Below are 23,577 nucleotides of genomic sequence, written 5' to 3'. Positions count from 1 at the left end.
GTTCTGCCTCATGATGACTTTGAGAGGATTGGGAGAGATTGGCCTAGAGACGGAAAATTAAGAGATGGAATAAGTAATAGTCTCATATTTGGGCTAAATTTTTCCTTTCATGTCCATTTACCACAGGAGATTTTGAAACGGTAACTCTTAGGCATATATGACACAGTTTAGAGTGAGAGAGGGCAGTAAGGCCACTTGGGAGATAGTCCTCCAAAGACGCATTTCAGGAAGTCACATTTTCTTTTGGTGACTTCCAACCTAATAAATTTCTAGTTTCCCTGTAGCAGCAGTTTTGAAGTGTGATTTGAGAACTCAGGGAGTCCCAAACCCTTTCAGAGGGTCTGTAAGATCCTCCTTTTACTAACTACGTATCTATGTGAAGCTGGCTTTTATTCATACACTTCAACCAAAATAAAATATGGCAACACATTAAATGCAGAAGCCAATGGGAGAATTTAGCTGACTCCTATTAAGACCGGAAGTAAAGATATTTTGCAAAAATGCAAAAGCATTACCGCTTTTCTCACTTTTTTCATAAAAATGTAATTTATGCTAACATATATAGACTCATTATTGTTAGTTTAAAATTAATAATAAATTTAAAAAATTTTTTCCTGAGCTTTAATTTCTAAAACAGTAGATATCAATAAATATATATCATGTAAACAAAAGCTCTTTGGGGTCCTTAATAAATTTTAAGAACCCTTTGGAAAAGAAAAAATAGAAAGAAAGAAAGAAAAGGGACTTCCCTGGCGGCCCAGTGATTAAGAATCCACGCTTCCACTGTAGGGGGCGTGGGTTCCATCCCTGGTCGGGGAACTAAGATCCTACATGCCGAGTGGTACGGCCTGGGCGGGGGCGGGGGGGGACCCTTTGGGTTGTGTTGGTTATCTAGTGCTATATAACAAGTTACTACAAAACATAGTTATTTAAAACAACAAACATTTATTATCTCACAGTTTCTGTCAGGAATTTGGGAGCGGCTTAGCTGGGTGGTCCTCAGTCTCAAAGAAATTTTGGTCAAGGTGTGACCTGGAGCTGTGGTCCGCTGAGTGTTGACTGAGGCTGGAGGGTCCCCTCGCATGGTGGCTCATTTACACATGGAGCAAGTTAGTGCTGGTTGGTTGTTTGAAGGAGGCCTCAGTTTCTCACCACACGGACCTTCTGAGTGTCCTCACAACATGGCTGCTGGCTTCCCCAGAATAAGTGAGCCATGGAAGAGAGCAAGGAGAAAGCTGAGATGTCTTTCACGACCTAGTCTTGGAAGTGACATACTGTCACTTCTGACATATTCGATTTGCTAGAAGCAAGTCACCAATTCTAGTCCACATTCAAGGGGAGGGAAATTAAGCTCCACCCCTTGAAAGGAGCAGTTTCAAAGAGTTTGCTGACTTTTTAATTTATTTTTATTTACTTATTTTTATTTATTTATTTATTTATTTATCTTTTGGCCATGCCACACGGCATGTGGGATCTTAGTTCCCCAAACAAGGATCGAACCTGGGCCCCTTGCAGTAGAAGCACAGAGTCTTAACCAGTGGACTGCCAGGGAAGTCCCTGGACATATTTAAAACCACCACAGGGGTCCTGGCACCAAAATACTCTGAGAACCATTTCCATATAGCATAGGGGTTCTTTGGGAAATTTTTTGTCTTTCTGGGAAAACAAAATTAGGCCATTTCTCCAGGCCCTCTTTAGCCCCCCTGTCTGTCCTTTGTCCATTGCTCTCCATTGCTTTCACTCTTTGCCCAAACCACCTGAGGACTTAACCTCACTTATTGACCTTTAACTAGTGGAAACCTCTTGCATATTGCACTGAAGTGAGGAATTTATATAATATTATAGATTAATTATTTATAAATAATACATAAAATAAAACAGAAATTGTAAGTAATATAGTGTTTGTTTTATATATTATATTACATTTATAGTATAATATAAATGAAATATTATTTATATATATATAGCATTATTATATATATATATATAACATATATATTATATATTGTTCAACTCAGCAGAAATTTGGGAAACACCTATTATGTGCCAGAATGTATACTGTGCACTGGAAATCAAGACACAGCCTCTGCTCTCCAAATCCGTCTAATGTGGAAATAGACTTAAATAGCGATCATTTCAAAACAGTTTTGTAAGTGCAAACAGGCAGCCTACAGGGAAGGAGAGAACCTCTGCCCAGGTATAGTGGAGACTTCATTGAGGATATGGTGTATTAATTTGTAACAGAATCACATGCAAAGCTTTTTCAAAATAAACACAGTATTCCAGTCGCATTTTGAGATCACCCTGTCAACCTAGACACATTGATAAGTAAATAGGACGTTCGTTTATTAAGGTCCTGCTGCCATGGCTTCTATCTTGGGCTCTATGGGACCTATTCCCTTTTCGCCTTACCAGGGAGGGCTGTATGGATGTTGATTCCTCCAGGGAAAGAAAAAAAATCGGTAAATGAGTTTTTGGCTAAGCACCCAGATTTGACACTTTGTTTAGATTCGTTTTTGAACTTGTTGCTAACCCCCAAAGAAAAGAAAGGATAGTAAGAAAAATTGCAAAAGCCCGTAGACTTAAGTAAGTGGTAGTCAGGCAGGGCTCCTTTGGGTGTTGGGAACGTGAGCCCACCCCATGGTGTTTCTCATCTTTTTTGCACACTGAAGCAAAACTGAGGTGAAGCCCTTCCTTCTGAATTCTCTGGCAGAATAAGAAAATAAAACAACAGGAGAGTGTCTGATTTCATTTAACTCTGTCAAATAGCATTGTAAACCCTCTTAGGGAGAGTGGCAAATAGGGGATTAAGATGATCTCTTGCTAAATGCACTGCCCCCTGCAATCTGATGTTATTGAGAGGGCTTGCTGTGGCAGAGTGTTAGTACCTCTATACATTTCTCAGTATGTTCTGCACAGGATTTCACACCGTCCAAAAAAATATATGTACCTCCAGCACCCCTCGCACCCATGCTCCAGCTCTATCCTCTGTGGTTAAGAATATGATAATTAGAAAGGAACCCTATTGTAGCATTCAGTCTGTGGAGATTGTGAGCAAGCTGTCTGAATCTGATTATGAGTTGAAAAGCCCCGTTGCCTTATTAAAATAAAAACACACAAAGAAACGCAGGATTCCTTTGGTAGCATTCAGAAGTCATCTGTTTGTTTTGTCTGCCCCCAACTGGGTAGTTTGCAACACACAACTAATCTTAGAAATAGCTTAGATCAATTTAAAGGCGATTTGATACTCACCTGGTGGCCTAAGTACGGGACTCAGCATTCCTTTCAGATACAAATATTGAAAATATCTGTCATCAGGTTTAAAACAGTGAGGGTAGGACAAGATGCATAAGTAGTACAATCAGAATAAAAGAAATGACATTTTCACAGCCCTTTCCAACTCTAATACTTTCAGCTCCTCTCAGATGTCAGGCTGTCCCTCCTTTGCCCTATTGAATGTCTCTTTCACCACTTCCCCTATGATAATGTGTACCTTGTCATTTGCATATTGCCCATAAAGTTTGATATTTTATGACATGAGCAATATCTTTCCCTTTTCCAAACACAAAATCTGTAGTTGAATATAGTCCATTCAGCATCTACACACCAAGCTTCTGGCCCAGATGCTAACCTGTGAGAAAGTCACACAGTCCCTCCACCCTTGTGAAAGTACATCTGCGTATTCCAGCCTTCCCTGTCCTGCACTCCCCCTCCTCCCTTTCCTCTCTGACTTGGTCTAAAGGGGCAGTGGATTAGGTGACACCAGTAAATGACCTAGAAAGAAAAGAACAAAAGCTGATCTCAGCTCCCTGGTCCAAAATCAATGCTTACTCCCACTCCCTCTCAGACTGCTGCCTTCCACCCTCGGAACAAAACAAAGTATGTCCTGAGTGAATCGACGAGTCTCAGGTCTGGTGCAAGTCATTCTGCCCTAAATAGGACTCTACTTCTTTCAACTTTTGTGAACACCGTCTATGCTGGTGTAAGGATTAGGCTCTGAGGACTAGGAGAAGCTCCTAACCTAGTGAGGGAGACAGACACACAAATAATTTTGATGCATTGAGGGGTGAGTGCCAAAACAGAGCTATGTACAGAAGAGTGGCAGCGTCATAGATGGGAAGGTTAGCAGCTCTCCTGCGAAAAGGTAACTCTTGAGCTGGGCCTTGAAGGAAGAGTAGAAATTCAACAGATGGAGGAGGGGAAAGAGGGTATTCCAGGCAAAGGGAACAGTATGAGAAAAAGTATGGGCTAGTCTCTGGAATGTAGAAAATTATAGCTTGGGGTCAGACCATGAAAGGTTCTCTGCAGCAGAAATAAGTATGATCCTGCATCATTCTAATGATAAATAGTTTATGGGCTTTGCTGTGTTTTTAATTTTTTAAAAAAATAATGAGCTTATATTATTTTATATTAAGAAAAATAAGATCCTTAATGATAAAGGAGAAAAGTTCAGGATCTGCAGCTGGGGATGAAAGGCTGCTTTCTACTTGCAGTGGTTTCCAATTAGTGCTGCTTTGATGCCTGCCCAAGCAAATCATTGCAAGAAAGCAAAGGGAATCCCCTCGTCCACAACCCAAGAAGGGGACGCTCCTCTTGAGGATGGTGGGAGCCCCCCAGGGAAGATCACGTGCGCCTAGCTGCAATATTTCAAAATGGCTCGTGCACGCAAAGGGGCCCTGTCCTTTAGTTCCACATTTAACACATTGAAGAGACTCTTTTTCCTGAGTAGACTGCTGTGAGCAAGCATTGGGTTTGTCCCAAGTGAGAGCCGTAGGGTTCACTATTTATATGTCAAATGGTATGTTTGGCATGTATGATTAGAATAAAGTGGAATTCGAATCAAAGAACATTCCCTTCAATCAAGTTGTTTTCCCATCCCGGGCAACTAATTGTCCAAACTTTTATCCTTTTTTTTTTCCAGAGACAATTCAGTTGAGCAGACTGCCTTAGTTCACGGGTGGAGATTCTTTTGTTGTCTGTCATGGGTTACTAGCACAAAGAAAAGAAATCTGGACTGGGTCATACATGGATAATTAATATGTCAATTTAGTTTCAGGTATCTTTCTTCAAAGAGATAAATAGAATATATTTAACTCACCTCCTTTTAAAATTATAAGCAGGGAGATAGAAAGCTTTATTTAAGAAAAGGTAAAAATAAAATGCACTTAATTCCCATGCCAGAACAAGTTTAGGAAGGAGTGACAAAGAAGAGAAGAAATAAGACAGGCGCAGTAAACCCAGTAGGCAGTAAACTACTCCTGTCACACTCTGCTGCTTTCAGGGCTGTGGTGTCAGAGGACGTTATTACCTGTTGTCGCCCTCTTTTGAAAAGCTCATTAACTCTCCCAACAGTTTAGAAAGTCTCCTACCCTGAAAAATAGGATGTCTGGCTTTCCTTTCAAAAATCAAAGTTTCTTTGGAAACCAAAATTTGTTTTCTCACAGTATTTAGAAGCTTTTGCGTGAAGGAGTGGCCTGTACCGTAACACTGTATCTGGGGACTCAGAAGTATTGGCCAGTTTGCTAAATGTGCTGGAGCCCTGCTCCTTGTTCTCACAGAAGTGGCTACTGCCTCATCCCACAGGTCCTGGGAATTACTTGAGAACCAGCATTTATTTCATTATTTTGATGTTCTTTCCTGATCACATCTACCTGGGATTCTAGGTGGGTTCTAATGGGAATAATATACACTGAGAACCAAAGAGAACTCAGTGAACAAGCCTATCAAGAAGAATAGGTTTTAGAGAAGTAAACATAAAGCTTTACTGGAGAGGAAAGTCTAGAAAGGAAATATATCCAAATATTAAGTGTGATTATCTGGCTGGTAGCACTATAAATAAGGTTTTTTTTCCCCCTTCTACTTTTCTATATTTTATAAATTCTCAATAGTAACCATATATTTCTTTTATGATGAGAAAAAAGCAGACTTCATTTTATAAGATGAAGGAAGAAATAGATTTTAGCCACTGTTTGCAGCTCTTGCAGTGCTGAAGTTGTGGCCCTTATACATTTCTTTTCTCACCCTTCACCCGGGCCGTTGTTTCATGTTCATCCAAACCTGGCTCTTTCCCAGCTCTCCTGATCGTCTCTTTCCACTATTCCAAGGAGTATCTCTCTCTTATAGACAAAGCCTCTCTTTCCCTGAGACACATTTCACCTCTTCTCTACCCTTTTTTGGAGGTAAATCTCAATAACAGCTTTATTGAGATATAATCCACACACCATACGATTCATCCATTTAAAGTATATAATTCAGCTGTTTTTATTATATTCACAGAGTTGTGCAACCATCACCACAATCAATTTTAGAACATTTTCATCACCTCAAGAAGAAATCCCATACCTTTTAGCTATCATTCCCCAACCGTCATCCCCCCAGCCCAAAGCAACCACTAATCTACTTTATGCCTCTCTAAATTTGCCTATTCTGGACATTTCACATAAATGGAATCATATAATATGTGATCCTTCATGATTGGTTTCTTTCACTTAGCATAATATTTTCAAGGTTCACCCATGTTGTAGCACGCAGGAATACTTTTTTTAAGACAGAATAACATTCCATCGTATAGAATATGTGTGTGTTTATCTGTCTTGTTCCACCTTTTGGCTATTGTTAATAGTACTGCTATGAGCATGCATGTCATGTACATGTACTTATTTGAGTACTTGTTTTGAATTATTTTGGCTATATACCTAGTAGTGGAATTGCTGGGTCATGTGGTAACTCTATGCTTAACTTTGTGAAGAACCACCAAACTATTTTCCACAGTGGTCGTGCTGTTTTACATTCCCATCACAATGTGTGGGAGTTCCAATTTCTCCCCACCCTTCCCAGCACTTGTTGTCTTTTTTATTATAGTCATCTTGAAGTGGTATCTTACTGTGGTTTTGATTTGCCTTTCCCTGATGATTAACCTACCTTTTTAAACTCGACTTCATCTTGGCTTGGCCTTCCACATTTGATACTCAATTTTGGATTCTTAGACACAAATCCTTGTGAAGGCCACCACCACTTTCCTACCAGGCAAAGACCATCTAAACTGCTATACCAGATTAGTCCAGTGATTTACCCAGCCCAACAGCTAGCTAATTTTTGAAAAAGAATAACAGGAAAAATATTTAGGGAGAAAACATGGTTGTACTTTTTAATACCCACCTTAAAAGATGAAGTATTATTTATCTTGCGCATATAAAGTTATCTGGAACTTGAAAACAACTTAATTATCTTGCATACATACATTTATCTGGAATATAATATATATTTCATATATATACTATATTTATATTCTACAGGCTCATAATAATGGAAATAAATCGCCAAATGGCTAACACTGTGGAGGTATTACTCTGTGCCAGGTACTATGCTAAACACTTTACATGCATTGTCTCATTTAATCATCCCAGCAACCTATCATTTGCTTCATTTTACAGATAAAGAAACTAAGCCTCAGAGAAGTTTAGAATCTGTCTAGTAAGGTTTTACTGCTAAGTAAGTGAGAGAGTAACTGGCATTTGAAACTCACGTGGGTCAGACTCCAAAATCAGTGCTCTTAGCTACTACTCCTAATGGGTTTTAAGGGGCTGTTCTGAGAATCCAGCCATCACCATATCATAGTTCCTAAATGAAACTGTGTTCTAAATTCAAAATAACTAATTCAGAAGCAAGTTTTAAAAACACTCTCTCTCCCTAGGTCCCTCCTGTATGTCCTGTGGAGGTAATGAGTACTCTGTGAAGCAGGATGGTCTTTTATTTCCCCAAGTTACCTTGTTCAAGTTTCAGAGAGAGTCCCCGAGTTCTAGAATTTGATGACCTAGACATTATTCACAGTCTTTGTGGCTTTCTTAGATTTTTATTTTGACCCCACCAAGTAATATCCCTCCATACTAAAGTTGGAGGTCTTAGGTTTATCGCAGCCCTTTGTCCCCTCGACATTTAGATAGACCCTCTCTGAATCTTCTTCAGTTTGTCATTGATCTTTATGATCAGCCAAGAAAAAAACTGCAAGAGTTGGGAGGCTGGAAGAAGTTCAGAGTGTTATGTTTGTTTGTTTGTTTGTTTTAACTTCTAGGGAAGTCAAATTGGAAGGCTTTGCTATGAGGTTCAATTTTTCTTGCTATGTGCTATGTTAGTGAGAGAGAGTTTGGAGGTAGGAGGAGGCCTAAGGGAAACTCTTTCATTAAAGGGAGGGCCATCACTTCCCATAGACTAATGGCTGTATTCCATTTCCTCATGGAACGAGGGGAATTACTCAGCCTTTAGTCTTTCAGTTTCCACTCTTGGGAACCGTATTATTACCTTGTAAAACAGAGCATCTCCCCTATTAGCATTAATTGAGCCCATCTTTTTCCTCTGTGAGAAACTATAGTGTTGACTTTTATCTTCAGAGCCCTATATTGAGCCTCTTCACTTTGGAGATTGACAGAGCTCAGCAACCAGCCAGTAGGCTGTGAGAGGGTTTGAGCAGAGCAGGACGTAACTGTTGGGGTATCAGGAGTTATAGCTCAGCAGCCAGCAGTAGGCTGTGAGAGGGTTTGAGCAGAGCAGGACGTAACCGTTGGGGTATCAGGAGTTATATATGTCTCAATAACCCTTCTCGAGTTGTTCTGTACATCACCCTGGCTCTACTGTGACCCGAGCCTTTGTGAAGATGTGCTGAGTGTCGTAAGTGCTCTCTCTCTCTTTCTCTAAATTAGTTGAAATGAATTGTTTTATGGTAATAGAATGGAAAATGGCGTTAAATGCAAGACAGTAATTTCCACCATCTTCCTCTTTTGGCCAGATCTGAGAACAACCCCCAGAAGGCATTTCTGGGCTCCTCTAAAGGCCTATATATCAGGTCAGTCCATTGTTAGCCTGGAGACAGTATTGAATAATTACTCCACTGCCAGCAAATTCCCTGGTGAGAGTCTCTAAAAACTTAGTGAAGACTTAAGATAGACTTGAATATATATGAAGTACTCTTTAACTTCCGTTCTACAAGGAATATTGCTTTAGAAAATAAAGAGTATTTTATTTTGGTTTGTTTACTACTGGACATCTATTACATAGATATTTTAATATTTCTTAATAAGCATAAACACTTCTTTCCAGTCTATAGTGTCTTATTTTGTATGTCCATGTACATCTGAAAGAAGATAATAGGCCAAAAGTTTTGCTGGGTATTTATGGGTGTGTGTTTATACATATTTGCATATATAATACGTTCGCTTGGTCTCCTGTCTCTCTCTCTCTCTCTCTCTCTCTCTCACACACACACACACACACACACACACACACACACACACACACTCTTATAACATGAAAGCCAGAGCAAATATATAATAAAATATACTAGGACCCCTCCCACCCCCACCCCCATAGGAACCACAATATATAAACAAAGAACAAAGAAACCTTCCTCCTTTAGCAGATGTGAGTTTCTCTGATGATATTGTCAGGAGAATTTCACAGAGCTTATACTGCTCTGAGCACCCTGCGATTCTGATCTGCAACTATTAGCCAGAGTCTATATGGAAAGGGGCCATCTCTAGGGTAATAGCATTGTAAATTACAATCAATGCACTCAGTTACACTCAGAAACCAAAAGATATGTAGTGCTTCAGTGTGCCTTGTAATCAGCGCCTTTGAGAATGTGGGTAACAGCATCTGAACAAAAAATGGAAGCTGAACGTGTTAGAAAAATGGATGGTGGAATTAAATCACCCTTCTGATAGGAACAGCACCTTATATGGCAGGCAAATTTCTTTCTGTCATTTTATTGATTTAAAAAACAAAAACCTAAATTGTGGCCTCGTAGCCAAGAATGTCTTTTTAAATCATTTATTGCTCTAATCAGCTTGGCAGAGCCTTTCTGTCATGCTGATAAGGAAATTAAACTTACCTCATACTGGGTTTACTTGCATCTTATACACAGATGTTTTGTTTTTCTTTCAGGGAACTAATTCAGAAGTTAAAATCTTTCATCAGCTTCTATAGTGCTTTGCCTGGCTACATCTGCAGCCACAGCCCTGTGGCTGAAAACGACACCCTTTGCTGGAATGGACAAGAACTCGTGGAGAGGTAATCTTTTTCTAACGTTAAATGTAGCAATATTTGAGGAATACTCATGATATGTTCAGCTCAATGTTAGTTATGTCTTCTCTCCATTAATTTCATGAGAAAAATTCTAGAGAAAAACATACACATGAACATCTCCGACATAGTGGATGCCGTCTATAACTTATAGCCCTCATAGAACTTACAAACTTTGAAGCACATGGAGAACTATGGATTCAGGAACATTTTACAAATTGTAAAGCATAAAACAAGTCTTTTTTTGGGGGGGGGGTGTCTTTGGCTTCTTCCATCTTCTCATTATGTGGGCCCTTATTGATTGATTGATTGATTGATTTGAAGAAATCATATTTGTACTAATAGCTGTTATTTATTGAGAGTTAACTACATGTTAAGCACCATGCTAAGTGCTTATATGTATTAACTCTTTTTATCCTTACATCAATCCTATGAAATAGCATTATCTCCCCCGCCCCGTGCCCCGTGTTCTAGATGAAGATAGAGGAAAGAAGAAAGGGGAGGGAAGGAGGAGTACCATTTCACAGTATTTTTACTGAAATGTTTAATCATTTGAGTGTTTCTTAGTATAATCTGTGCTAACATTCGTCATCTCTGAAGAATTTGCTTATCGCTGGAAAGGAAATAATATATATTCATTTCTTCAGCAAATATTTACTGAGCATTTTCTAAGTGCCAGTCATGTCGAAGTGAAAAGAACAGGCAAATTTTCCTGTCCTCAGTGAGCTTTCATTCTAGTGGGCTAATGGTATTCCTAACCTCCATTGCTTTGCATGTGTAAGGAATAGCTTACAATTAAAGAATTAAATCGGGAGGGTAGAATGCTTAGGAAACCACATGGAGTTGATGAACATGCTTTCAAAAATGTCTGTGCAAGGGGCAGCATGTTGTAGAGGAGAATACAGAAGAGTGCTGGATGCAAGTTCTGAATCTTTCACTGACCAGTTGTTTAACCAAGGGCAAGCAACTTAATCCCTCCGAGCCTTAGTTTCCCCATCTAAAAACCGAGATGGTTGGATTAGAGCACCTCTAGCTCCGGCAGTCTGTGTGTTTTATTTCCTTATGGATTTATACATTCATCCATACCTTCAACATTTATGTTTGAGATACTATGTGTTAGGCACCAAGGTAGGAGTTAGGGATATGAGGGTGAACAAGATAGGCAAGTTACTTGCTTTGAGGAGCTTACATTCTAGTGGAACCCAATATCCGGACACAGGATAATTAATCATGATGCTAAATGGAATTAATTAGCAATGTAATGTCATGGACAGAGGAAGGCTTTGGAGCCAGATGAACTTGGATTTGCATCTCAGTTCTGTTACTGACTACATGTGGCCTGGGGTGAGTGACTTCACCTAGAAAGTCTCAAGGTCCTCTTCTGTAAGGAAGGGGCATCTCACAGGGTTGTTGTAACTAGTAGGTGAGGTAAAGTCCCTAGCAGACTGGCAGATACTGGAAGCTCAGTTCGTGTTACGTCTCTTCTTTCTCCCTTCCCCCACCACCCCTCCTCTTCCCAATGTAAAGTAGAACACATGCCTGAAAACAGCTTGTTTCTCAACTAAGCTTTGTACTGACCTGGAACAATGAGATTGAGGTGCTAATGAGACCGAGGCTGCATGCCACCCTGGAGATAGACTTCTCTGTAGCAAATGTGAATCAGGCTGGAGGGATTAATGGCCCCATGCAGCCCACTCTACTCTGGAGAAATGGTGTATATTTATCACCCTAAAATCTCTATCAGGTACTGAGTAGAATCATGGAAATGTACCTAACTGTTACGACATATTCATTTAAATTGTCAAAGAAAAGCAGTTGGTATTTGGCTTTATAAAAAGCAGATGCCTTAAAACAGGTATAAATGATACAATATTTACAAAGGAAAACACCCACAGGTCAAATATGTGGTTCTTGCATAAACTTGATGAGAAACCATCCCAGTGACTTACCCACTGGTATAAGATGGTGAAAAATGAACAGTCCCTGAACACTAATTTGTTTTAAGCAGCATATCTTGTAACCATGGAAATTTTGATTTATATTTATTTACTAATGTAATCATTCATTTATTTACTCATTTAACAAATATTTGAGTGCCTACTGTGAATCAAGCACTAATATGTTTCCTCATTGTTGTGATTGTTTAGAGCAAATGTTGTAACCCCACTGGATATGTCTTCTGAAATATCACATGATCCAGTTTTAGTTAATTCAAAAGAATTTCTTGTCAGGCAGGCCTATGTTTTTTTTATTTTTTATTTTTTATTTTTTTTTTGGCTGCGTTGGGTCTTCGCTGCTGCGCGCGGGCTTTCTCTAGTTGCGGTGAGCGGGGGCTACTCTTCGTTGCGGTGCGCGGGCTGCTCATTGCGGTGGCTTCTCTTGTTGCAGAGCACGGGCTCTAGGCGCGCGGGCTTCAGTAGTTGTGGCTCGTGGGCTCTAGAGCACAGGCTCAGTAGTTGTGGCGCATGGGCTTAGTTGCTCCGCGGCATGTGGGATCTTCCCGGACCAGGGATCAAACCCGTGTCCCCTGCATTGGCAGGCAGATTCTCAACCACCGCGCCACCAGGGAAGTCCCGAATTAGTGGGATTTTTAAAAATTGAATTTTACTCATATAAACTACTTCATGTTCAGTATACTTTCATGAAGGATGTTGTCCTGGAACCAAGAATGTCCTTTTCTATCAAATGGAAGAATCCAAGGCCTGCTAACTTTGAATGAGTCCAAAAGTTAACTAAATGCACTTCTGCACCATTAAAATAACTCTGTTAAACTTCTTTGTTTAATTTGCTAGCTTTTAATATCTTAGGATATTGAAAATGATAAAATAAAATAAATATTATAGTATGGAGGAAAGCCATTATTCCAAACTCTTACTTGTACTTCTGAAAAAACAATTTTTTCGGAACAACTTTTATTGTTGATATATATTCTGCAGGAAATAAAAGAAGGAAGGAAGACAAAGAAGGTGGGAGGAAGGAAGGAAATCAAACGTGTTGGTAGACAGAATAAGGATAATGTAATCCAGGAAGTTGACCCTTCCATGGTTGGCAACCTCGGGTTATAATTAACCTGTACTTTAATCACTGACCTAACGCAACGATGGGACTAGGGAATAGTGTCGAACTAGATTTTTACAAAATTACTCAAGAATATACATTTAATAATATGAAGTTCTGTAGCCTGAGGACATGTGTGCCCTCTATTTGCACCATTTATGAAGATTAGCTTTGCGCTGCATATCTCATCTATAGTTAAATCCTCTTTCCAGTGCTTTTCATTTAATTTAGTCTTAAGTAACAGTTGCCAATTCATATTGTTAAGTGGCTTGTGACTTTGTTGCCTTTATAGGTTGGATTTGTGTTCCTTTGAAAATATTTTACTTTTAGTCAAGAAAATTTATGAAAATCAAGGATCTTGAAAGAGAACAAGACTTGTCAGTGGAGACACCTGATTAAAAAGAAGATATTGACGTTGAAGAAAATATCGATCAGTATCCATGTCAGCTGGGTTATCATAGCTGTTTATACCCTCCTACTATGGACGTACAGATCTTTCGACTTTTAAAGAGTCAAACAAGTCATTGTCTCTCTAAATAAGGTCATATTTCACATCCTTTCAATTTTTATCTCTTATGAATAAAAGCAATTGAACTATGCAGGAAAAGAACGTTTTCACAGATCTAGTCTCAGGGAGTACCACATAAGCATCATTTGTCCTTCTCACCTCCCCCTCTCTCCACCACCTCCTCATCTTGGCTGGAGATAAATATTGGCTTCCAGGATTTCACAGAGAAATCTTCAAATTAGCAAGCTTGGCTTGTGTGAGGTATACTCCGTCATGAGAGTCACCATGTATCCTACAGGCAAAGATCTCCTACCATTGCCAAAGGCAGAAAATCCTCCATCTTTTGCCTTTGTAGAACTACAGTGAATTTCAATTACAGAATCCCTGAGACCAAGAGAAAAATAAAGGAGCCCATAGAAGTAAGCTAACACTGGGCTTAACAGCTAAGTGTAGGCTTTGCCTGTATGAAGAGTGAACAAATTAGCAAATACATTCTCAAACACCTTTTTCGAACTGTTAGGCCAAATATCTGGATAATTGGCTGAAATTTTCACCCTGCTTCTGGATGGCTTGATACTATGTAAGCCCTGTTTTATTGTTTAATCAAGTTTATTTTAAAATAGCATAAGAGAGAAACTGTTTGAACCTATACATGTTCAAAAACCTTAGTTAGAAAAAAAACTGGTTTTTTTTTTCTACATTTAACATCTGATAATGCAGGTTCCTTCAACAAAGACTGAGCACTTACTATGTACTAGGCCCTGTGGGGCATCCAGTGATAGGTAGATTGCAGTGCCTGCCCCTGCTGAGGAGTTTACAACTTAAGGAGAAGAATGAGAGGAAAAAAGTCAACCAGCCTCCTTCCTCAGCAGTCCAGGGAGAGCTCCCCTCAGAGCCGTCACAGCAGAGGCTCCTACCCATTTGTATTGGGCGTGCATGCTAGTGTGTGTGTGTGTGTGTGTGTGTGTGTGTGTGTTTTATTAAGGTGAAATTCATATAATATAAAATTAACCATTTTAAGGTATACAATACAGTGGCATTTAGTACATTCACTATGTTGTACAATCATCACCTCTATCTTGTTCCAAGACTTTGTCATCACCCCAGAAGAAACCTTATACCCATTAGTGATCACTTCCCATTCTCCCCTTCCTCCAGCCCCTGGCAACTAACCAATTCTGGATATTTCATATAAATGGAACCATTCACTTAGCATAATGTTTTTAAGGTTCATCCAAATTGTAGCATGTATCAGCACTTCTTTTCTTCTTATGCCAAGTAATATTTCATTGCATGGGTATAGCACATTTTGTTTATCCAGTCATCAGTTTTCCACCCATTTTTATATTCACCCTGAGCAACTACTGCTCTAATCAGGCTTTTCCCACCATTTCTGAATCAGCTTGGCTCACCCTTAACCTTGAGGACAGGACAGCCTTCAGGTCTCCCATCCCCATCATACTTGACCACCACCTAAATGCTAGCCTCTCCTCCACCTGGCCTCATCTCTATATTCCTTTGCAGTTTTTCTCCCCTGAGTCTTTTTTTCTCAGCGCTGTGTGTATAGTCAGCTGGTATCTCCTGCAATCCGCATACCTCCTACAGGAGTTTGTACTTCCCTAGTGACTTTGAGGTTATCAATTCCACATATACAACTACTTATACTTTGTGGCACGATGCCTCAGTTCCCTCTGTATCCAGTCCTAGCTGGTTTTGTTGCTCCTCTGCCATGTTGCTGTGCTTGATGGGCCTGGATCAAGATGTCAGCCCCAGAATATTGTATTTTCTCAGCATGACTCTGGGACTCTCAGTAGAGTACATGGGGCACCTGGCATTAGAGAATAAACTCCGTGAGATCTGCAGGGGCACGTTGCAGTGAAGGTGCGTCCTCTCCCTCCTACGCAATCTTACCTTCCATTTCACCTGAGAAATGATAGACGCACACACTCACTGCAAATTCTCCCTTATTTCCAGTGATCAGACAAGTCTTCCGATGTTTATAGTGCCTCTCCAGGATTTCTCTGCTTATTTGGAAAGGCAGAAGCAGGAATACACAAAGCAATTATTTTAATTCTCAAGGAGTTTTGTTCTTGTCTCTAAACCTTCTGGATGCTTCAGAAAAGTAGCGTAACGAGACTGTTTTTCTTCTGCTGAGTTGGAGGGATAGACTGTGTCATATCAACAAGTGGGAGTGAATGAGAGAACCATTAACACCCGATTCCTGACATGTACAAAATCATGTTTTTTTAAACGAGGTGAACAAAACGGCTGGGTTTTGCCCTATAATGTAGGAAAGGTGAGGGGAAATAGTCGATTCTGTGTTTATAATGCAGTTATTTTAAGAACACTGTTTTGAGGACTTGAGGTAGGGGAGGGACCAATTTCTAGCACTAGCAAGGTTTTCACTGGTTTAAAGAGCAAAATGGAAAGACCTTCAGGATCTTCAATCTGGTTATGAAGGAATTAATTGAAGAAAAGACCGATGTGCGGAGTGTATACATATTCAGACACACATATGCACTCGCACAGCTCGTTCCAATCCCATCAGAACAGGCCAGTGGCATGCAGCAGTCGCTATACATAGCTCCCATGTTCTCATGCTAAAATAGGTTATTATTTATTATTTGAATTTTGTTTGTTAGTTTAGGTTTACGTTGTAGCTTTTCTCCAAAAGGCTCAAGGCAGTGTACATAGAACTTTGCATATGGGATAGCCAATGAAAACACCAATGGGGAGGCAAATATAAAATAAAAAACAGAGCCAAGAGGAAGTGGGCACAGGAAAGAAAGTAAACATCGGATCATGGAAATAATATTGAATGGTACCGAGTCAGGTCCTAAAGTCATTTACTTCTGAACTTGTTTAGGCACAAGTCAGACTAAACTCCTGCTGTAGCCAAGGCTTAGAGCTCTCTTCTTAGCAGCCCCTGTTGTGATGGTCGGAGGGTTAGAAACTGTGGTGCAGCCTTCAATACCCCAGCTCTTCTCATTGCTAGTTCTTCCTTTGCCCCCTATCCCGCAGGAAGCTCTGCTTATGAAAGGCTGGCAGGAGGGAGAGAGGGACAAATAGGGCTTTGGTATATATATATTTTTTTTGACTGGGAAAGTAACTTTATTTTGTTTGGAGCACTGTCTACCTCCGCAGCTTTTGGTGCCCTTCAGACGTTTTTGGGTTTCATTTCATTCAGTGTTCCTGGAAGCAGAAACATGACACTTCACTTTTTTCTGATTTGATTGTATGTCCTAGAATGAAAATACTGAGGTATAGCTCGTGTGGCAGCTTACATATTCTAACTTGCTTTAGGAAAGTCAAGATTTTTCATGGAAAAGTTTTGAAGGAAAAATAGATTACATAGAAGATGACTTAACTTGGTGTAGCATGAAATATTTGTGTCAGCTAGAGATTTTTTATAATCCTGGTAAGGTAAGACAGATAAATTTGGCGTGCGCCCCCATGTAATAATTCCTCTGAGGGCTTAGACTGACATATTTTCCGTTATAGATTTATGTCAAAAGTTGTCTTTAGTGACAGCTATTTTTCAGAACCTACTCTGTGGCAATACAGTGACATTTATCCCTTAAGATTACAGTGTCACATACAGCAGCTCTACCTGCAGAATTGAGTGAGAAAAACCCAGCTTATCCTACTGACTGACAGCATAATATGGTCTGCCACATTCAGGATGGGCTGCACTTGTCAACTGTCAGGTCTGAAGTAGCAGGAGGAGACACCCTCACGGCTCAACCGTGATGTCTGTAGCCACCTGTTGAAGGCTGGATGGCTTATTCTTGAAGCAGATTGTGTTCTCTTAGTTCTTACGCCAGCCCCACCCGTGCTCAGTTGGATCATCTCATTATACGGAGAGCATTTGGGGCCTCCAAGGCAGGTCCCAGCATATCCATACCGTCAACAAATCAATATCACCACACAGCTTCCTCTTTGAAATGTGATTCTGAAGGTGGAGTAAGACCTGTCTCCTCTCACTATCACTGCTCTGTGCACCAGAGCTCTTCTATTTTTGCTGGGAAGGCTTAGGAGACGGGTCCGTGAAGGACTATAATTGCTTTTTTTAAATTTTATTTTTAATTAATTTATTTATTTTTGGCTGTGTTGGGTCTTCGTTTCTGTGCGAGGGCTTTCTCTAGTTGTGGCAAGCGGGGGCCACTCTTCATCGCGGTGTGCGGGCCTCTCACTATCGCGGCCTCTCTTGTTGCGGAGCACAGGCTCCAGACGCGCAGGCTCAGTAGTTGTGGCGCACGGGCCTAGTTGCTCCGCGGCATGTGGGATCTTCCCAGACCAGGGCTCGAACCCGTGTCCCCTGCATTAGCAGGCAGATTCTCAACCACTGCGCCACCAGGGAAGCCCTATAATTGCTTTTAAGAAATTATTTATTTAACACATCAGGGCTTTTATGTCCTTGAAGTATTATTTCTCCTTCCGAGTAGGCGCTTTGCTAGGTCACAGACTGATTTCACTGAGGCTGCCAGTCTTCAAGATATCTTTCGACATCTTCTTTAGGAAAAGCCTTGAGGGCATATGGCCATTCCCGCAGTCTGCAAGTTGCTGGTGTTCAGCCCGTTGATCATCAGTGGTACAGACAATTATAGGGAGAAGACCCTGAGAGGTTAGGATGCATGAAGCAGGTGATCGGTGCATTATCAGGAAGAGTGAGCGCAGTCATTAGAACGATACAGATGGAGATTTTCATCCTGGATTACACATTGACTCTGTGCTTCTGGCAAGTCATTTAGCATCACGTTCTGTTACCTTGTTTGTAAGATGGGCATAATGGTACCTATTGTGCAGGATTGTTGTGAAGCTGTGTGCTGGCCCGTAGGCACTGAATAAATGATAGCTGTTGATGTTATCACATCATTAGAGTGTGGCCGAGCAGGATGGGCAAAGGTCCAGAGCAAGGGTGAAGAGCTGTAGGCCATTCTTCCTGTAAAGGTAAACTGGATTTGGGGTAAATATCTATACGTCTTTTGGAACCAAACTGTTGAATGGGGAGGCTGCTCAAGCAGGCTCATACCATTTGGGATTCATTTGGGGTAAGAGGATAATAATGGGACTCTTTATTTCTTGTGACACTTAAACTGGCTTTAAGTGGGCTTTCCAGAGAGGCATTCCAGAAATGTTTTAAGTAATGTCAGAATCGTCGATGGGACCCAACATGGTTTTGGCTGTATACATTCTGGTTGATATTTGTTTACGAATTTGAAATCTGCCATTGCTTTTTATTCAGCCCTCGGAGAGCATGTAAGGGAGGTGGTGAATTGAGTGAAGCAAGGCTGCTGGAAGGCACAAGTGCCCTGGCCTTTTCCTGGTGAAGGGGACAGTCAGTCCTTGAGTGATAGCAGTGTCACTTCATCAGAACACCTTTGACTGACACAGATGGAACACACCTGAAACATTTTCATCCAGGTACTCTGGCCCAGAAGTGTTATTTCTGGTAGTCAGTCGCTGAGTATCATGAAAATGGACTCTTGCGACTCCGAGTTTGAAGCACAGGAAGAGGCCTGTTAGGGAAGCCTCCTTCTTGGGAGCCTGTCGCCGATGGCCCTGCTCTTAGACCCCTCTGGCTGCCTTGTTGTTGGGACTTTTGTGGTCGTGGTTTTCATTTTTCTCCCCTGCAGGCTGCAGGAAATGGTCGGCAGGTGCCACTTCTTTACTGCCACTGGCCCCAGTTCTTCCCCCAGGGTAAGCTTTTGGGGACTCCACTGAAAGAAACTCAGCTCTCCAGTCTTTTTGCCCTTTCTTCCTATACTTAAGCAAATACAAAATATTGCTTGAGTTTCTCTGATGATTTTTACTGATAAAGTCAAGCAGTTGGGAGTTAACAAAAAGCACACAGAGGCAAATTGCGAAGTTACATGGCAGTGGTAAAAAGCCATGGGGTAGAGTGTTTCAGCTCACAACTTTGGGGTCAGCAAGCCTGGGTTTGGATTTCGGCTCCAGTATGTATTAGTTCTTTGTCTTCTCTGAGCCCGTTTCCACATCTGCACAATGGAGTTAATAATCTCTACTTTTAAAGGATTGTTGAGAGAATTCAGAAAGATTGTGAAATACGGAGTATAGTGCCTGGAACACAGTAGGCCCTCAAGAAAGGGTAGCTATTACTGCTGTTATTCAATAAAATAAGCCTATAACAATGGTTCTTCCAGTTCTTTACTGGAAGAGAGTTGGAGCCTGACTTTAGCTCCCTTCAGTGATCCATTTCTCAGTTCTTCAGGGAAACAGCTTTACCTGCTCCCTCTCATTTTTATCTTTTTTCTTCTCCCTTCTGCAAAAACATTAAAATCCTCATCCCTGGCCCTGCTTGGCACAAATGGTGGGCATTTGGGTCCACTGGTGATCAAGGGAGAGTTATTTGCATCTATGGGTATGTACTGGACTGGCCTTCCTACCTTCAATATCTTGTTTTATAGCAAAGGCAGTTTCAACAGTTCCTCCTAGAACTTCTTAACAGTGATTGACTCAGGTAATCTTCCTATTTTACTTACAGTAGAAACCAGGAAGGGTCTAGTTGTCCAATGCTCTGAAGTCATTTCTGTCACCCTTGGATTAACCTTTGTGGAAAAGGAGAGAGGTCATTAAAATCGGTCATGATTTCCCAATTTCTCAAGCCAATGAATTTTACTTTTTTACGTGAGTTTGGCTTTGATCCTTGGATTTGCCGCCTCTGTAAGGAAGTTTCATTTCCCTGTGAAGGAAAATTTATTTTCATTTGTAGCTCCGGTGGCACAGGAGCTTCCTACTTTTTGTCCCCAAATATTTTAGTGATCCACGTGTCAGACGGATCTTAAAGCACCCTAGCTTGAGCCATTCACTGGCCCGTTTTGTCCCCTTTCTCACTTCTGGGCACAGCTTCAGGCTCAGAACTGGGATGAGTCCCCGTTTAACGAGAGCCAGAGTGAGCTGGCCTCACCCGAGGTCAGGGTACACCAGCCTTGAGTTGGAGGGATGTGTAGGGGGTTACGCTACACAAGAACTCAGGCTGAAAAGCTAACGACCAGGACCATCCTAGAAGGGGCCAGAAAAAGGTACTGTGCTGGCTCACCCCTCCTTATCCTTGACTCAATGGCATCTCTTCTGAGGAGCCTGAATCCTCCTGCCCCATGCCCTAGTCTGGGTTAAGACCCTCGGCACATAGGTGTCCCTCTGGCACGTCTCCGGTTACACGCCTTCTCTAATCTTCCACTAGAAGACAAGTACTGTGTCTTCTAGCTATATATCCTCATTGCTTAGTTGTACCTGCCATAGAGTAGACTCTCCATACATTTTTATTGAATTCAGTAAATGAAGCAACAAACATACTTGTTGGTAACAAACCTAAGTACCAGATCTAGCTGCCCCATGGTATGTCTGTGTGCCTTTGGACAGGTTTACTTAAACCCTCTGTGTTTTGTTTTCTCCTTCTACGAAATGGTGAAATTAATTTCTCCCCCGGCAACCTCGTAGGGTGTTGTGAGCCTCCAATAAGCAAACACATATGAAATAGCTTTGAAAATTGTGAGGCGCCCTCCATTTACTAGGTGTTAATGTAGAAAAGTAGATCAGATATGGAGGGAAGTTCTACCACGAATAAATGGAACTATATATTGGCTAATTAACACAGCATTACTGGGCTCTCTTTATAAACACAGAGCTTTTAGCAGCTTCCCGAGTATCTCTCTCTATGCATCTCTCCAGAAATGTTACTTAAAAAAATGTTTTTTCAAAAAAAAAATGTTTTTTTCCTTAAGCAAATTCACCTATTCCCACAAATTCTATTTTTAAACAAGTCATTCCATGGTGTTGAATAAACCAATTGACACCTGCATAAGGAAATACTTTGAGGGATTTGTAGCATCAGTTTAAATTAATGAAAAGTCTGAGTGACAGACTTTTACAATAAACGCAGCTTTATTACTTGCAAACACATATAAATCACAGTGCTGGGAATAGAAGTTGGAGAAAGACAGCCTGCATCAGAGAATCGAAGTGAACAAATAAGAATCATTGATAATGAGGCCATTGCTGTGTGAATGTCCTGCTAAAAACCATCATCCTCAAACTGGCTAACGTTCCCCTGGTGAAACCCATTTATTGAAGAAACTCTTTTTTGCCCCTTCATAGACACGAAGAAAGTCCTATTAAAACCCCCTTCGCGTGGCTTCTGGATAACACAGCTTTTCCAAACCCCAGTGGATGGCATTTAGCAGTAGTGCTCTGCACTCTAGTGATGACAAATAGCAATTCTGAACAGCAAACACCTTCTGGCCGCTACGGCGATCAGCTTGTTCCAGTTTGCCCAAGACTTTCCAGTTTGGGCACAGAAAGTCCCGAGTCCCAGGAAATTTCTCAGTCTCAGGCAAAGAGGGACAGTTGGTCACCTCCTGGCACCTATGCCCTTAGGAGCTACTAAATATGGGAAAAGGTGCAGTTGTAGGAGGTTTACATTTGGAGGGATGAAGGAGAGCTGGGGAATTACAGCTCTGTTGGTTTTTCTGCCTTCTCTGTTTATCTTCTCTTACCTTTTCTTGCCTGAGGCATTCTGAAAACTTCTCTCTTTCCTTTGCCCCTTCCAAATCCTGTCTGAGGGTGCAGTGTAACTTCAGAAAGTAGGACTGAGCAGAGGGGGTATAGCTCAGAAAGTAGGACTGAAACAGTGAAGGTGCTTAATGATGGTAATAGCTAACATTTCTATGGTGCTTACCATGTGTGCATTAAGTAAGTTAATTCCACCACAGCCTTCTGATCTGGACACGATTATTACCCCCATTTATTGGTGAGGTTAACAACAAAAGCCACAGCACTAGTAAGAGAGATGGGATCCAAAGTCAGGCAATCTGTGCTCTCTTACCCACTCTACTGCCTGTCAGATGCTTGGCTTCTCTCCTTCATGGGTTCAAAACCCTCCTACCTTCTTCCTGTTCTTGATGGAAACCCTGATCTAAGCTTGCTCTCCTCTCTAGTCCAGCAGACCTGGGATGGGTGTCCTGTCTGGCTTTCCCTGGCCTGTGCTGCTAAATCCTATCCTTTCCTTGGTCTCTCCCCAGTCCAGACCCAGTCAAGTTGCAGTACCTTTCCTGCCTCTTGCACTATGCTTCTGTGCTCTCAGATTTTCTCAGGGCCGGAAGGTGGCATCTCCTGGGAGAAAGAGCCGATGACCTCCATTCCATCTCCTCTACACGATATCTCTTATGATGAAGCCATTGCCTATGTATCCCCTATGGAGCTGTGGAGCCCATGCAAGTAGAGACCCTTTAGCCCTAGACTGGAAGTCCAGCCTGGGTCTTGACTCTACCACGAGCTGGTTTGTGTGACCTTGGGCAAGTCACAGCCCTTCAGCATTTTATTTAAAAAATGAAGGAGTTAGACAGGATGACCTCTAAAGCTCTTTCGAGCTCTAACAGGCCATGAGATCCTATGGCAAGGATATTTGAGGGAGGGAAGAGTCTGAGAGGAGGAGGGATGCCATAAAGCCACCTTGGTGACTTTGAATTTCCAGTTCTTTCCCTGATGGCTTCCCAAACAGACCAAAGTGAAAGCGATTCAAAAGGAGCCCCGGGGTGTAATCATTCTCATTAGAAGAGATCCTCCAGGTATCTTTGGGGCTACAGGGGAGCAGGTAGGTTGGCTGTTTGAGATGTTGTCAGAGGTCTCAGTTTCTGATATTGGAGAGTTTGGTGTGAAATTCACATAATTAAACCTTAAAGAAATTGTCTTCCCCCATAGCACCTCACGACCCCAGTGGAGCTTCTGAGCAAAAGAAAGGGAATTCAGTGTCTGTTGCTCCTAATAATATTTGACACAAACCACCCAGAATGAAAATTAGAAGCCCTCTAACCACAGAGATATATCATTGAGGGGAGAGATACATCTAGAGGAGTGCCGAGGGCTGAAGGGCAGGTAAGAGCAGAGGGGGATACAAAGTGGCTGAGAAAACCTGAGGG

The 23,577-nt window shown here is 41.3% G+C and overlaps 1 protein-coding gene across 2 annotated transcripts in view; it reads left to right on the top strand.

Moving 5' to 3' along the window:
- The window catches only part of GPC3 (glypican 3), a 432,614-nt gene that overhangs the window by 280,911 nt on the left and 128,126 nt on the right, over positions 1–23,577 (top strand). For both annotated transcript variants that reach the window (XM_068533011.1, XM_068533012.1), the window contains exon 5: positions 9,937–10,062. In XM_068533011.1, coding sequence (XP_068389112.1) covers positions 9,937–10,062 — 126 coding nt within the window. The remainder of the gene's footprint in view (positions 1–9,936; positions 10,063–23,577) is intronic.

The sequence above is a fragment of the Eschrichtius robustus genome, chromosome X, assembly GCF_028021215.1.
Source record: "Eschrichtius robustus isolate mEscRob2 chromosome X, mEscRob2.pri, whole genome shotgun sequence".
Lineage (NCBI taxonomy): Eukaryota > Metazoa > Chordata > Mammalia > Artiodactyla > Eschrichtiidae > Eschrichtius > Eschrichtius robustus.
The sequence above is the reverse complement of the archived record's forward strand: the minus strand, read 5'-3'. Positions and strand labels throughout refer to the sequence as shown.